Here is a 16,651-nt window from a genome sequence, read left to right on the forward strand (position 1 = left end):
ATAATTTGTATAAAGCTAATATAAAATTAAAATTTAAGAAATTTTAAGAAATAAAAAATAAATTATATATAATATATATATATATGTGTGTGTGTGTGTATTTGTATTTACTATAGTATGCTGATACTTTGTTAATATAATGAAAATGATTTGTTACTTTAATAATGTAATGATTTGTTTCATTATACAAGTTTATATTCAGTTTTATAACGTGCTGAAAATGATCAATTTAAGCTTTCATAATAATTTTCCATATTAAAACTGTTTTCTTGTATTCTGATAGTGATTTAAAGAATATTTGAGTTGAATAAAATAGGGAATAAACTAGGGATATTTCAGAGAGCAAAGAATAATTATTTTGTCACTATGCAAAATTATTCCCTATTTGAAGAAGCTTTTAATAATGGCGTAAAACAAATACTACTTGAGAAGGCAGGCAAAGCAGTGAATAAACGTCGATTTTCAATAAAACTAAAATCCGTAATCGATAAATTCCCGTATATTGCAACCGCGCAGCGTTCTTAAGGGTCTCTGATTGGTTATGCTTTGATGGGAGGGACTAAGTTTGTTGTCACGTGACGTAGCTGCTTTGCTGCAGCATAATCACGATCAGCTGGCAGAGTGTAAGGTAGAATTGGTATTTGGCGATGAGTATCAGAATGACAACCTTCACTGTAGTCATATTTTGGACTCTTGGATAAATAAAAGCTATTATATATTTGAAAGGTTCAAGAGTATGAAACCTGATGAAGGTAAGAGTGCTTCAGAATTATATATTCCTGCGAATTCATTAAAATCGAAGTACTGTGCTAAGTCTGTGATTTTTTTTTTTTTTTTTTCGTATTTTTGGTTTGTTGGTCGCTGTTGCTATACGGGCAGATCGCATTTACAGTTGGTCATAGGGCTTTAGGATGTAAATAAAAATAAAATATACCCGATATTATTTTGAAATCCAACCACGTATTGCATGTTAATTCCAGTGTTTTAGGGATTAGGTGTTTTGTTCAAAGGTGCACATATTTTTTTGAAATTATATACGTACTCCCGAATAAATTTCTGAAAACTGTAATTCGCAGAAGTTTTTGTGTTCAGTATCAACTTATTATAAACATATTAAAAAAAAGGGGGGAATGCCGAAGTCCATTGAAGCTTGCCTCTGAATAAACAAAATAACGTACAGGTTTCAAGTGTGTATGTATTTACATAACAAAAATGGGATTGTTGTCTTTTTCTGTAAAATGTAATATGCATGAAAATTCGATGGTCATTGTAATTGTTTTTGTAAGTGTGAGAAATTTTTGAATGTTAAACTAAATCGAAGCTTTTTTAAAACACATCTTATTGACATCTAAGTAGTTAGACCCTTGATTGAGTTGAATTTTTAAAACATGAACATCTAAATAGTTAACACTCTTGATATAATGCGACTAATGTAGCAGTAAAAATGCTTATAAATTTAAAAAAATTACATTGAATATTTTTTTTATTTTTGTGGCATCTTTTTGGATTAATTTCTTTTTTTAGAGAAAAAAAAAAGAACTGTTTTGTTTAATTAATTATTCTGCAACTGGGATTTTCAAAATGAATGAGAAGTGAAATGCTAAAAAAGAAAAGCCAAAGCTTCTCGTTAAAAGTGATATTTACTTATTCAGTTTCTGTTTTTTTGAGTTACCTAAACATGTGAATATCTTTGAATAGTGTAAACAGTGCAAGATTTTAATGTTTTTAGAATTTTTTTGATGCACATTTAATACTAATTAATTATAGCCTTTTTTTAACTGTGCAAGATTTAGTGATTTTTGTATTCTTTTATTTTTGCTTTACTGGAAAATCATTTTATGCATATGATATTGCTGATTTTGTTAGTATATATTGCTCTCTACAAAATTCCTTCCTTATTTTCTTTAAGGTTTAAAATTATTGTATGTGCATATTCTTGCTTAGAGTTGCATATTTTCAAATGATATTACTTATATTCATCATATATTTGATATTTAAAATTTTGTTTTTTAAATTCAGTCCTATACTAATACATAAACATTTTTGGCATGAAATTTTTTCTTTATTTTTTATCATAATTCTATGTAACTTTAGGGGGTGGGATAGAGTCTGAATAGTGGGGGACATTATATAAAGCTTTTAAAGTAAGTGTATTTGAAGGCAATTTTTTAGTAGTGATTTTTATTGCAAAAGCGTATTATTAGGGTATGTGATACATAGTTTTTAATCCATTTAAATAATAAGCTCAATGAGGTATTCTTGTATTTTATTTTATTCTTGTATTTCTTTTTAGTATACTCATTTTTATTAAAAAAAAAGGGTATTCTTCTTGTTATCAGGACTGGATTCAGAAATGTATGTGTATATATTCTTGTATGTATGTGTTCATATAGCAATTGTTTTATATGTACGTATTTATGTATGTGTGTGTATATGCACATATACGCACTTATATACATGTACAAGTGTATACACACAGACACTTTTAAATCCAGTTCTGATAACAGAAGAGTACCAACAAAAAAAGATATACAAATTTAGGCCTTAACTATTTGTTTTGCACTGGTATTGATTTAATAAAGAGATTAAACTTTTGCTATGGATGTGTAATCTGAGGTTTATGTTTTCTGAAAATTTTCAAGATTAGTTCAAAACATTTTATAAAATGATATAGATTTGAGAAGAATATATTTGATATTATTCTGTGTCACGTACCAGAGAAATCATGATTGAGAAGAACATTTAGTGACCTCAAGTCATAAAAACAATAGTTTGCATCAGTCAGTGATGCCATTTTCATTTCACATCAACTGCAAATTATGGTGAATCTGAGATTTTGCTGTTTTAGAAATAATTTTTAATTTTTATTATGTAATTTTATGATGGGAAATATCAATGTATAGATATTTAAAGGAAATTATATATTGGAGATAAAAAATATAAGTTTTTTATATGGTTAATTGTTTGAAAATAGATAAAAAAATGTCAAAATTATCCAGTATAGAATAAAACATGTCATTCAGAATTAAATAGGTTATATTGATTATATAAATCCTTTTTAAGAACTGTTGACTGTGGCTAAAAAGCTTGTTTTATCCTCAGTTCATTGTGGTGTCTGTATGGGAGATATTTTCTGGTGACTCATTGTGGTTGCTTGGAGTTTTCTGGGAATTTCTTTCTAGTGTGTAATATAAATATTTTCCATGAAGGAATTCTTTGTCTTAGGCAGATAGCCATGATCAATAAACACAATTTAAAACTGTGTGATTTTATAAATCAGGGAAATATTTAACCGCATGCAGTGTGGCATATTGATATTTCAGCAAGTTGAGGTTTTAATTAAGACGAAGAAATGAACTAGCATTTTTATGAACTTTCGAATAATTGTTTGTAGTTTTTTAATTGTTCTAATTATTAAAGAGTGCTAAAATATATAATGAAAACCTCAAATGTAAAAAATTACTGATGTTATTTAAAAAAAAAAAAAAAAACATGAGCCATTATTTTATGTTAAGGTAATTTTGGATATTAAATTGAGATATTTTATGATTTTTGTTTAAATTTATGTTATATAATAAAGAATTAAGTGTTAAAACATGTCATCATTATTGATTCACGATTTTCCCATTTCCTAGATTAAAGCATCATTCATTAGAAAATAATACATAATTTCTTGTTTTTCAGTATTTTTCTGTAAAGAATTTTAGTACTAGTTTAGTATTGTAATATTATTTTTTACAGAGTTGCGGACTGCATATATTTTTCTGAGTTATTGTTAATTATATAGAAAAGGGCTGAAACATAGTTAATTGGTTAAAGCTGCAGAATATTGGTACTTTTGATCAAGTTTGATTTCTGAAGAATCAATTTGGTTGCATGGGATTTTTGATGATTTTACACCAATATAACATAAATGTATTTCAGTTTCCTTTAAAAGTTTTCTATGAAACATTTTTATTGACCAACTAATGTAATCTAAATTTAATGCTGAATATTCTTAACAGTACAGGAAAAAGCTGTATTTTAATTGCATTTATTTGCTAAATTTGTATGATTGCTTATAATACTTATTGTACTCATAATCTTCCATTTATTAAGATGGTAATTACATTATTAATAAAAAATAAAACATAATTAAACAACAAAGTAATGATATATATTAAGCAATAACAAATCTTGTGATCAGAGGAAGAAAGTCATGCCACTTAGAAGCTTTTCATGAAAATAGTTTCAATTTCTATTTCATAGATTAAATTTTTCAGTTTATTTTTTCAAATTCAAATTTTATATGCAGTAACATGTATAGTAAGTATATTGGCTTTAATGAATCTACTAATAACTGAATATACTAATTGGCTTTCCTTCTGCACTGAATACATTAATTGGCTTTTCTTTTAGGTACATAAACAAGCTAATAGTTTTCTATCAGCAACTAAAGTGTTGCATAAATATTAGTTCATGCTGCACTCTGCAATGTCCATATGTTTGAATGATGTATAATTTCTGCTTAATGAAAATGAGCTTATGTGCATAATATAGTTAACCAATTTGTTGAATATCTGTGATGAAATTAATATAATAAAAATATTTTGTATCAGAAACTAAAGTACTTGCAAGTTTAAAAGTCGCATAGTAGCCTAAGATGATGAGTATTTATTTCGTATGTAAATTGTATTGCTCTCTTTCTGCAAGAAAAGATTGTACAAAATTATATATTTCCATGAAAGAAAATACCAAAGAGAAATTACGTAAATTTTTACTGGTTTAAAATTTTAGTTGTACACACACACACAAAGAAAAGCATAATAAATGCCAAAAACAAAAACTTAACCTGTTCTGTGCTATAGCTGCAGGATTGAAGCAAATTAAACTTAAAACATCCAAAATTAAAATAAAATTGGAATCATAAGTGTAAAAAAAAGTTTAATATTGGTATCTCTCAAAAACGCACGTTTTAAAATAAAAGAAAAAGAATAATGTGTACATAATATATATATATATAAAGAAAATATAAAAAATCTAAAGTTCTAACTATATAAAGAGAACATTATATACAGTCAAAAGTCGTTAATTCGGACACCCATAATCCTGAATGATCTATAATCCGGACCTCAAAGCTAAAAACTTTCCGCGCATGCGCCGCGTTGACACATGCGCATAGTCGTTGACGCGTGCACATAAGACCTTTGCGACTGCGTGTGCGCAAGCGCAGAATACGTTTTCGTGTGCGCGTTTTATGTATAACGTACGGTATAAGCTAAAATTATCTAATTATCTATTTCAGTTAATGTTGATGATTGCGTTGTTCCTTAATTTTCGAATTGGATCTGGCTTATTATTTTTTGCAGACCGTAAGAGCAATTTTATAAAAGTAAACTTGAACTTTCGATTATGTCAAATAGAATTTCCGATGCTGGAGCTCCCAAAGGATCTACAAAACGAAAGTATGTTTCGATGTCCATCAAACAAAAAGTGGAATTGCTGCAAAAAAATGGATAAAGACGTGAAGAAGGTGACAGAGAGGTTAGTGAAAACGAAAAAATTTCGATTGACAAGTTAGTCGGTATTCTCGGCACAGCAATTACGGGACGTGAACAGCGGAACTTTGTAACTTAACAAGAAATTATGTCTGTTTATAGAATTAAAGAGAAAGTATTATCACATAAAACGAAGCAACTTAAACAACTTGCATTGAAAGAAATGTTTAATAAAGTAAACAAATAAATATTAAGCTTTTTTTTTTAAAAAAAAAATTTGATACCCTTTAGATCATAATTGTTCTTTATTTCATAAATTACGGTTTCATATTTTTAATTTTATAATTTCTGCATGCCATCTTGCCAGATTTAATCTGATGATCTATAATCCGGAAAAATCGATAATCCGGAATCGCCGAAGTCCCGACGAGTCCAGATTAACGACTTTTGACTGTGTATACTGGTGGACAAAATTAAGAGATGGAACACTTTTCCCCAAATATCTACAAATACTGGATATAAATTAAATTAAGTATAGATATAGCTTATTGTATGACAATAATATGTACAAATTAACAATGAGAATACCAGTCGTTAGCATGAATTATTACCAAGAGTTCAAAGTTGTCCAAACTTAAGGTTGAAAGATGGCAGTGAAAATACGGCTAGTATGCGGTGTGGTCGCCTCTGACAGACAGCATGCACAAGTATTCATGCTGTTAACAAGAGAGTTCAGGACTGCTTATGGAAGTCTCATCCACTCTCCCACCAGAGCAGTTTTTAACTCCTGAACGGTTTTAGGTGGGTGTTGACATATTGCATGGTCCTTCCAAGAGCATCCCAAGCATGTTCATTAGGAATAAGATCAGAAGATTTGGCTGGGCAATCCATTCGGTGAATATCCTCGCTTTCCAGGTAGTCATCAACCAAGTGAGCCCTGTGTGGTTGTGCATTGCCGTTGATAAAAATGAATGGAAGGTGAACAACCCCCCTGAAAAATTGCACATAGAGCTCTAAGATCTCCTGTCTGTACATTTGGGCATTCACGGAGCCAGTGTCAAACAAATGGTGTGTGGGTATCTTACATTATCCCTACAGATCATCACTGCTGCACCACCATAAAGGTCTCTTTCCATGATGTTGCTTGAATGGTATCGGGTCTCAGGTTCTCTCCATATCAATAATTGCCAAGAATCAGGTTGTAGACTGACTCATCCATGAAGAAAACATTAGCCCATTGACGCTGTATCCAGTGTTGGTGTTGTATCCATCATTGTAAATGCTGTCTTTTGTGGGAGGGAGTGGATGAGTAGTAAATAGTGGGCTTTCTAACATACAGTCCTGTCTCATGGAATTTTCTGACAACTGTCTTCCTTGAAACTGATGTTTCTGTGGATTGAATGTTGTGGCTCTCTGGCGACCTTGTTCTGGTCTTCTGGACACTGTCCTTATGTTTTTAAACTGATTCCACAAATTAGGGATGAGACTTGGTGTTACATCCAATTCTCTTCCAACCTGAGCTTGGGACTGCCCTACCCATGGTTTTACATCTCATATCTTCGTCTAAGAAATGATGTGTACTTATTTCACAATTCAGCAAACACCAGCAATATTAGTCAAGAAAAACAATAAAAATCCCTATTGTATTGCAGAGCGGAATCAGATGAGTAGATGGATGCAGACATTTATACTTCCTACTGGCATATCGATGCCCATAGGAATACATAAACTCCTCTCAGCGTTACCAGCTCTACAGTGACATTATATGGCAACCAAATGTCCAGGTGTTGTGTAGTATTTTAGGAGAAATGTGGGAAAATGTTTTCTATCTCTTAATTTGGCCCACTAGTGTATACAGATATATATATATATGTATGTGTGTGTACACAAAGAGAAACACAGTAGTATCCCAAAAATTAAGAACTGAACTTTTTTTTTTAAAAAAAAAGTCCTGCGCTGTAGCTGCAGGATTGTAGTAAATTAAACGTAAAGCATCAAAAGTAAAATTACATTGGAATCAAAATAAGATGATTCTCCAACAATATTAGTACCGTAATTTCGCGCGTATAGTCCGCGGACTATCTGTGTTTAAAATGCGAATTTTTGAAGCTGCGGACTATCCACCAGTGCGGATAATACGCTGGTTGTTCACGGTTAAAATCGTTGAAATTTAAAAAACACGCTGTCGTGAACTGCCGATGATCAAATATAAAAAAAGCGCGAGATTCCAAGAAAACATTCGTATGTATCGTATCGATAGTAAAGCATAGAGCATAGTGCAGAACGAATGAGTAGTAGCAAGTAGCTCCTAAAATCCAGGCTGGCGCATCAAGCGATGCCGGGATATGAGCCAAAGAAAGTCTTGTATGAGCACTTACTTAGCGCAACCAGAGTCTTGTATCCCAGTGTCCTTCGCACTGTTTTAGCGCAACTGCCGGGAGGGGGAAAAGTAATGGGTCAACTCGGTTTTTAGGAGCCATAGTAGCAAGTACCTGAAGTATGAAGAAAAAAGCGTGATTCGTTTACTTATAAGCGCGGTTCGGCAACACCGAGTGAGTGAGGTCGAAGGTCACATTTCATTACCACTTATTACGAGTATAGCACGTTGCACAGTATTTTGTCTTTCATCTTCGATAACGTTGATGAAACATCGCCGGAGTTTTTACTGCTGAGTTAAACTCAAGGTAGTTGAGAAAACTGAAAAAGATGAAATAGAGAAGCGGGCCGTTATTGGTTTAATCCTAGTATTCGGTGCACACGGGATTTGGCCACTTTTGGCGACTTTATGATGAGCAGTGAAAACGGGACATATACGATGAGTAGTTAACGGGTCATTCAAAGAAAATATATAGTTAAACATAGTATATACTATAGTATATATACATATACTATGTGTATACTATATATATAGGCGTTCTTTGGATCATTTTTGGTGTTGGCGAAAATTTTCAAAGTCGCGCCAAGGCTGCACCGTATACTAGGATTTTACCCCGTTATTTTGAAGTGGACGAGAAAGCGGTGAGAAATTGGCGCAAACAAAAGGATGTGTTTAAAAAGCATGGGGATATTGCCGTATTAAAAAAACGCAATTTCGAACGTATAGTCCGCGGACTATACGGTGGTGCGGACTATCTGACGATTTTTGAAATTTTTTTTATATAAAATCGTGTCTGCGGACTATAGGATGGTGCGGACTATACGTGCGAAATTACGGTAATTGCAACCGTGAATAAGAGGTCACACATTGTATTTAAACAAATCAAAATTAATATAAGAATTCATCAGTAGAATAAACTCAAAGTAAAAATTCCAAAAGGAAAAACTATGAAAAAATAAAAATATTAATTTCCTCCTACTGAAACCCCAATTCAGAACTCATCAGGGGAAAATGAATTAAAGTTTCATAAAAGTTGATTAATATATTTTGAATGCATGCTTGTTCTTCTGAAACATTTGAGATCAAGAACCGAAAAAAAGAACCATTAAATTTTCATTTAAAACTCTACAATTCAATTAAAACTAAAAGATTGAATCTCAAATGTATCCAGAATTTTCCCTACATGCTTTTGAAACACTTGGAAAAAATGAATAAAGCATTCACTACTCAGAAAAACAAAATTTGTGAAATTTACATTAAATGTAAATCCGACTTTCAAAAGCAATTTTAAATTAATGAGCAAAAGAATACACTTTTAAATTGTCATTTTAACAACATTAAAAAAATTGGGTGGTCCTTGATTATGCGATCCTAAACTTTTAATACCAAGGAAACGAAAAACTTTTTATAAGAGATTTCTATAAATAATATAAATTTATAATCCAAGCTTTAATCAGCTAAAAACTGAAAACCTATTAGAAACAAAAAACTTAAGAAATTATAAACTTGCTGAATTCTAAAGATGACCATCTTTTTCCAAACTGTGTGTATGTGTCAAAAGAAAGTTGACTTCAACGCTTCTGTTGAAGAAACAAAAGGTTGAAGACTGCGGAGCATGGGGAGGAAGGCCGAAACCCTGTTAGGCCACGTTTCAAATTTCAAGTCGATCGGACAATTAGGGCCCGAGATATGGGGGGTCAAAATTTGGCCCTTAAAGCCCATATTGAAGTTGATAATGTAAAAGGCCAAGGCATAAATATATACCTTGTACCTGATAATGCACAGCCAGTTGATCTAATCATCGGACGGACATGGCTTGATCTACCTCACATCGATTATGTCAGAATAGGAAAAAAATAGAATTTGGGAATATTTTAAATGCCGAACCAAAATGAAAGGACAGAACAATGTTAGCCTCTAAAAAAAAAAAAATTTTTTTTTTAAGTATTGAATCTCTTCGAGCTGAAAATAATCCATTCCATTTGGTTAAAATTCGTCTAACCAGATAAAGTGTGGGTGTTTTGAGTGTATGATGTCGGTTTGAACGCCTAGCAAGCACGAGACCACTGAGTCTTCTTACACGGAAAGTCTACTTTGTGCAGCCTAACTGTAATTTTAAATTTTATTATTTTTCTTTTTAGTCATTAATGGAACTTTCGCGGTTATTCCGATTATCTCTGGTTGGGCTTGGATTGACTCGCTCCATTGGTAAATTTCCCATTAACTGATTTGAATTGATTGGTTTGCTTTTGAAACAAATTACACAAGCATTTACAATCTTTCTAGACAGATGGGAACTTCTTGGAAAAAGGATGAGATAAGGTTCAAAGTGTCCAATAGCAGAAGAAAGTATTTTTACATGTGTTCAAAATGTCCTATCCATTAAACTTTGTGTGTGTGGATCTGAAAAAAATATGACCGACGAGGAGGACGAGTGGCAATGCCAATATTGAAGTTTTTAATAGAACTTGTAATTATCTTTTTCATGTCCAACTGAGATTTCTAAAGTATTCTGCCAAAGAATTGATGGTTTTAAACTGCTAATTTCATTCTTGTAATATGTTTTCATATAGTATCAAAATTATTACACCAAACAAAGGTTTTTGAGATTTCAAGTGGGGGGGGGGAACTTTAATATCTAGTAGGGTATTTTGTGTAAATTAATTTTAAAAATACAAATATGCTATAAAGATGTGAGCCATTATATGTATGGTGAGTCTCATAGCAGGTGTATTTTGAGACTTGATATGAATGAATCGAAAAATAGCTAATACATAATTCTTATTATATCTAAGAGAGTTCATAACCACAAATAGGTTGTGCATGGTTAATTGTGTACTTCTTTATTTTGAAGGTCAATGTTATGTATCACTTCCAGAGAGCACACTTGTGTGAATGATGTGTAATTGTGACTTGACAAAAGAGATAAATTACATCATGACAAGTATAACAGATTATCAAAATTTATTGTGGGATATTTTTACTTGAAAGAATTTTTCTTATGGCAGCAATTTTTATTAGAATACTATAATGATTTTCTGTTGTTCCATAATGCACCGAGTTCCATGACTTATTCTAAAATATAACCAACATCATAGTCTGTTATATATATGAAATGCGGGATGTACTAATGTGGGCATGAATATAATTTCTATGTATCTTTTTATTTGCATAGCACAGCTTTTAGCACATAAAGGATTTTCACTCAGTGATATAAATGTTATAATTTTGTGTTTTCCTAGGCTTCAAATGAAATATTTCGAATTCATTTTGCAAGAAGTCCCTGGTGTAAATTTTGTTACACTACTAACAGTTTTGGAACAATTTCTATCTGGTAGAAGTGCTTTAATTTGAAATAATGATTTTAGTAGCTTTCAGTGAAATATAGCGATTTCCCAAAAGTTTTGATGTTAACCACAAAAGTATCTTTAACAGTGACTTTTTAACACATGGATACATACAGGGCCTGTCAAGAGCTACATGCGTTAAGGAGCTGCAGAGTGTCATTGTTAAAAATAATGATATATTCAAACCTCCTATGCCAAATTTTCTGTGTTTGATTCTTCATTTTTTCATTCTGTGTTTGTTTTCAGGTAGCAGTTCTGTAGTAACATTTCCAGTAAGCCCAGTTTTTCATTTGTGGCCATTTTTTTCTTGTTATATATAACAATTGAAATCTCTAATTAATTCCATAGAAATTACGAAGTAAAGCTAGCAAACTTTTTATTGTGACTATTTTGCTTCCAAGGAATTGTTTTTATTGTAACTGTTTTGCTTATGAGGAATTGTTTTTATTGTGACTCTTTCCCTCATCAGGAATTGCATTTCTATTCTAAAACAAATCTGAGATGTTAAATGTTACAAAAAATTGAACAGTGAAAGTATAATATCCTAAATGTATATGATGTACATGAAAAATGAAAACATTGAAATTGCCATGAGAATGCTCTTCTCAGTGCTTGTAATAATTTCATAACAGGGATGTTTATATTTGCAAAATTAAAATTTAAAAAATGTGCATCTCTTAGCATGAAGGTATTAAAATTATCTCAGTTTTATGTATATTTGAACAAGGTATTTTGACTAACTGACTTTGCTGATATAACTAGCATTTTAATGGTCTTAAATCATCTTGATAGACATTACTTTATTCCATGAAAATTATTAAATTGACTGTATGAGAAGCTGATTTTGGTCATTGAAATATAATTGATGATATCAAAGTAAATGAGAATTGTCAATCTGAGAAATGCTGGCTGGCTTCATGGAAGGCTTTCTGAAGGAATCACATAGGACAACCCCATGCAGCCAAACTATTTGCTGGGAATCAAACTTATAATAAATATTTGATATTCAGCATTCTTATCCACTTGATTGCTGACGGGCAGCACTGATCTGCAAACATTTACTTCCAATAATGCTGCTGCACTTGCATACTCCAAACAAAAATGAGTTTTTACATAGAGCTGACAACCACTGGAGAATGGACATACAGATTTTGAATCACTGCTGGTCTTGGAAAAGAGAATTTCTAAAATGAAAGTTTGTCATATCATCAGCCTAAAGTGAGGCCTGGAAAATTGCTCAATTTTAAATCTGTATATATTATTTAAAATCAAATAATGGTTTTAAGAAAGCCCCTTGTATATTGTTCATGTGATTTTTAACTGTGTGCATGCACATGATAAGAAACTGCAGTCATACATAAATATAAGTTGTGATAAATAATAAATTACAAATGTAGCATTAAAATATTTAATTTTCCAAGTAGCACATATTACAGTCTACGTATAGACTGAAATGCTAAAAGTCATGGCTATTTACTTATTTTTGTATGGAGTCAATTGTAGCGTGATGAAGTGCAGTAATCCAACAATCTTGTTCATGAATGCTTTTTTATAATTGTTTCCCCATAAGTGTTCTGGGTCCATATCTGGCATAGGTAATGTATGACCTAGCCATTTGTATAGTTGGAAATCAATCTTGAAATGCTTCCTGGCCTTACTATATGGTGTGCTGTCATTCTGCAAAATCTCTTATCATTTTTATATGAAGTATATGAAGGGCTGAAAATACCAGCCAAGCAACTGAAAATACAGCTATTTATGTTTAAAGATATATGTTTAGCAGGACTGAAAGATTTAAATCATGCCCTAAAACACATCTTGTACCATTTTGGAGTCACCGCCAAATTGCAGAGCACCTTGTTCATAACAGAGCCATAGCCTCATGGCATCATTGCCTTGCTGTCAGCTTGTAACAACTGTTAATTTGATTTATTGGACTAACTACTTTTTTCTAGTTATCTAAGGCCCAGTTAATGTGTTTATAAGTCATGGGAGGCACAGTGAGATGACTTTTAGCAAAAGCTGCTATAGTAGATAAAATAATACTATAATTGATGGTTAACATTACATCATAAAGAATTAAACCATCAGCTATAAAAATATTTAATCCATGTTCAGCTTACCTACAAAAAATAATTCATTCAAAAAATGGCATTGAAGTCAAGTCAGTGAAGACATTGAAAAAACATAAGAATCATTGAGAAATATTAACCCAATGCTATATTCAACATTGTAAGCAGGCAGCTTAATTGTTTTGTGTTCATTCTTGTATTTACACAGAAAGTAGGTTAACATCTTGTGGTCCTGTCTGGTGTCTACACCCCAGCAGTCTCCTGAGTCTTCCTAACCTCATAACATTGATGTTAAATTCCCAATTCTGATCAGGTGTGGGTAAAGATCATTAGTTACTCATTTCTAGCACTGTACTGTCCAAAACAGATGATTATCCATAGAGTAATCATGGACGTCTGTAACACTGCCAATCAGAGAGTATTAGAATATCCAAAAAACTTCTCAGAAATTGTATCTTTCATTCTTTGGTATCATTCCATCTTCAAAATTTTAAATTTCATGCTGACTTGCCATATTCTTGTCAGAAGCATTTCAGACTACAAGCTGAAACAAATAATATTGATGGCATTAATACAAGCTTTTATGCAGTACAAATGTTACCTGAAAGGTTACATCTCATAGCTTGTGACATTAAATTGTACACATTCATTAAATTTGTTTTTATTTTACAAAGTTTATCTTAAAAAATATTTTGCTGTTTTATTTATTTTAACAATCTAGAAATTACTCTCGTATGATGAGAATCAGTGACGTAGCTAGGGTGGGGCAAGGGGGGACATCTGTCCCCGTGCGCAGCATTCAGAGGGCGCCAAATTGATGTTATTAAATTTTATAATGAAATGTTTTCCGTTCTTGGAACAGAGAAAGGGGCACAAAATCTTCAGTTGTACCTGGGCGCTGAAAACCCGAGCTACGCCTCTGATGAGAATGTTATGAAAGAAAATGGTTAGTAAGGTATTATGCAATGCAAGATAATATATACCATGTGAAGATAAATTATTAAAATGAGATTTAGAAACTTTTGAAGAGTAAGTACACTGCTGACCATTTAAATTGCAGCATCAGTAAGAAGCAGCTGATGGCATTAAATTTGAATAATAGATAGATAATTTGAATGCATAAAAACTATTAGCAATGCAGCATATAATTAAATAAGGAAATATATGTAGCACATAATTAATAATGAAATAAGTTATTGGTAAAGTAAGAAATGGTAAAGTAAATTATTGCACAAATAATTACTTGACCATTACATGTCAGAATGTAATTAACTTTCTCAATTATATGTAGCATAGGTAGAAGGATGTATGTGGATATGATTGTGGGAGAATAATAGTGCACCTTGATTGTGGATTATCATGTGTCTTCATTTGTTACGAGGGCCATCCAGGAAGTAGATTACGTTTCCGTCTGTGTCCGCTAGGGGCGGGGCTAGCGCGGCCATCTTGGGGTCAGAGCGTTGCGCAGCTCAGTCTGCATCTAGCCGTGCTAGTGAGAGGTTCGTGCTGTGCTCCGTTCAGATACTGTGACGGTTTGAAATGTCTGCGTTAATTGAAAATCCCGCGAGCTGCGAGGTGCGCTCAGTAATAAGGTTTCTGACTGCAAAAAACTGTAAACCGATAGAAATCTATCGGCAGCTTCGTGAAGTGTATGGGGACAACATTATCACTGAAGGTGGAGTGCGTCAGTGGGTCATAAGATTTCAAAATGGCCGAACCAATGTTCACGACGAAGATCGAAGTGGGAGACCCAGCATAGTGACCGCCGAACTTCTCGAAAAAGTCGATGCTAAAGTCCGTGAAAATCGAAATTTCACAATAACGGAACTTTCTTTGAGTTTTCCACAAATTTCGCGAAGTTTGTTGCACGAAATCATCAGCGAAAAGCTTGGTTACCACAAGTTTTGTGCAAGATGGATTCCAAAAATCTTGACAGAGGACCACAAAAATCAGCGAATGGCTGCAGCGTTGAACTTTTTGGACGCTTACCATAAGGATGGTGACTCTTTACTCGATCGCATCGTTACTGGTGGCGAAACATGGGTGAAACATGTGAACTGTGAAACGAAATTGCAATCAATGCAGTGGGGGCACACAAGTTCTCCCCAAAAACCCAAGAAATGCATGCAAACAATGTCGGCAAGGAAGATGATGGCGACTGTTTTTTGGGACAGAAAAGGTGTAATTTTGGTGGACTTCCTGGAAAGAGGCACTACAATAAACTCTCAAAGGTATTGCCAAACTCTCCAAAAACTCAGAAGAGCAATTCAAAACAAGCGCAGAGGAATGTTGAGCTCTAAGATCTTGTTGATTCACGACAACGCCCGGCCCCACACGGCAAATGTCACTCGTAAAGTTCTTGAATCTTTTAAGTGGGAGTTGTTTCCTCATCCGCCGTACAGTCCCGACCTGGCACCGAGCGACTTCCACCTATTCCCAGCAATGAAGAAGTGGCTGGCTATGCAGCGTTTTGATGACGACGCACAGCTGCAAGAAGAGGTAACGAAGTGGTTGAAGGCGCAGGCGGCCGAATTTTTCGACGAAGGAATTTCCAAGCTCGTACATCGCTACGATAAATGCCTTAATTTGTATGGTGACTATGTAGAAAAGTAGTATTTGAGTGTGGCTTTCATCTGTATATAATAAAATTTGTTTCCTATACTTTGTTTATTTTTTTATTCCAAAACGTAATCTACTTTCTGGATAGCCCTCGTATAATCTGACTACTATCATGCAAATGTTGAACTTGTGAATCCAAGAAAGAATCTCAGAGCAACATGCAGGCTCATTATGACTTTATTATACCAATATGTGAGAAGAACTGAGATCTTTTGTGAATGATCCATAGAGATCTTACTATGACATCACATATCCATAGCACAGGAAATATGGACTGTGGGGAAATATGGCAAGGGGTGATGCATGTAGTGAGATGCGTCTTGAGAGTCGCAGGTTATTTGCATAGGAGTCATGTCAGTGTTGCCTGTCCTTAATGGTGTGGTGTAATGCAGATATCTGCAGCTACATGATGCTGCAGCAGTGGTGCATTGGATGGTAAATATGTGAATATGAAAGCCTGAACATTATAACATCATCTTCTCTCATGCTTCATCATACAGCAGCAGTTCTTATTGCTCTTGGTAGTCACATTTGGTAATGATCATAGCATATTCTGTTTGTCCCATGATACCTGAAAATTTAATGATTTCTTCTTTATTTTATAAGGAATCTATAAGATAAACTTAGCTGTATTATCTTTTATCTGTTTTTGGTGTTACAGTTTTAATGGCTGGCAATGTAAATATTATATGTTTTTAGTATTCTTATTAAACATTGTTTTTGAAAGTCTCTGTGTGTAAAGGTTTAAAAAAGAAGTCA

The 16,651-nt window shown here is 32.9% G+C and overlaps 1 protein-coding gene across 2 annotated transcripts in view; it reads left to right on the forward strand.

Moving 5' to 3' along the window:
• Positions 1 to 602: 602 nt before the first annotated feature.
• The window catches only part of LOC118180954 (atos homolog protein A-like), a 213,122-nt gene continuing 197,073 nt past the window's right edge, over positions 603 to 16,651 (forward strand). Inside the window, exon 1 of one of the 2 annotated variants that reach the window (XM_035350032.2) lies at positions 603 to 752. In XM_035350032.2, coding sequence (XP_035205923.1) covers positions 737 to 752 — 16 coding nt within the window. In that variant the 5' untranslated portion in view covers positions 603 to 736. The remainder of the gene's footprint in view (positions 753 to 16,651) is intronic. The other variant, XM_035350034.2, reaches the window with a different exon arrangement.

Source organism: Stegodyphus dumicola, chromosome 5 (genome assembly GCF_044657685.1).
Source record: "Stegodyphus dumicola isolate Sdum_Otavi_A_Nest chromosome 5, ASM4465768v1".
Classification (NCBI taxonomy): Eukaryota; Metazoa; Arthropoda; class Arachnida; order Araneae; family Eresidae; genus Stegodyphus; species Stegodyphus dumicola.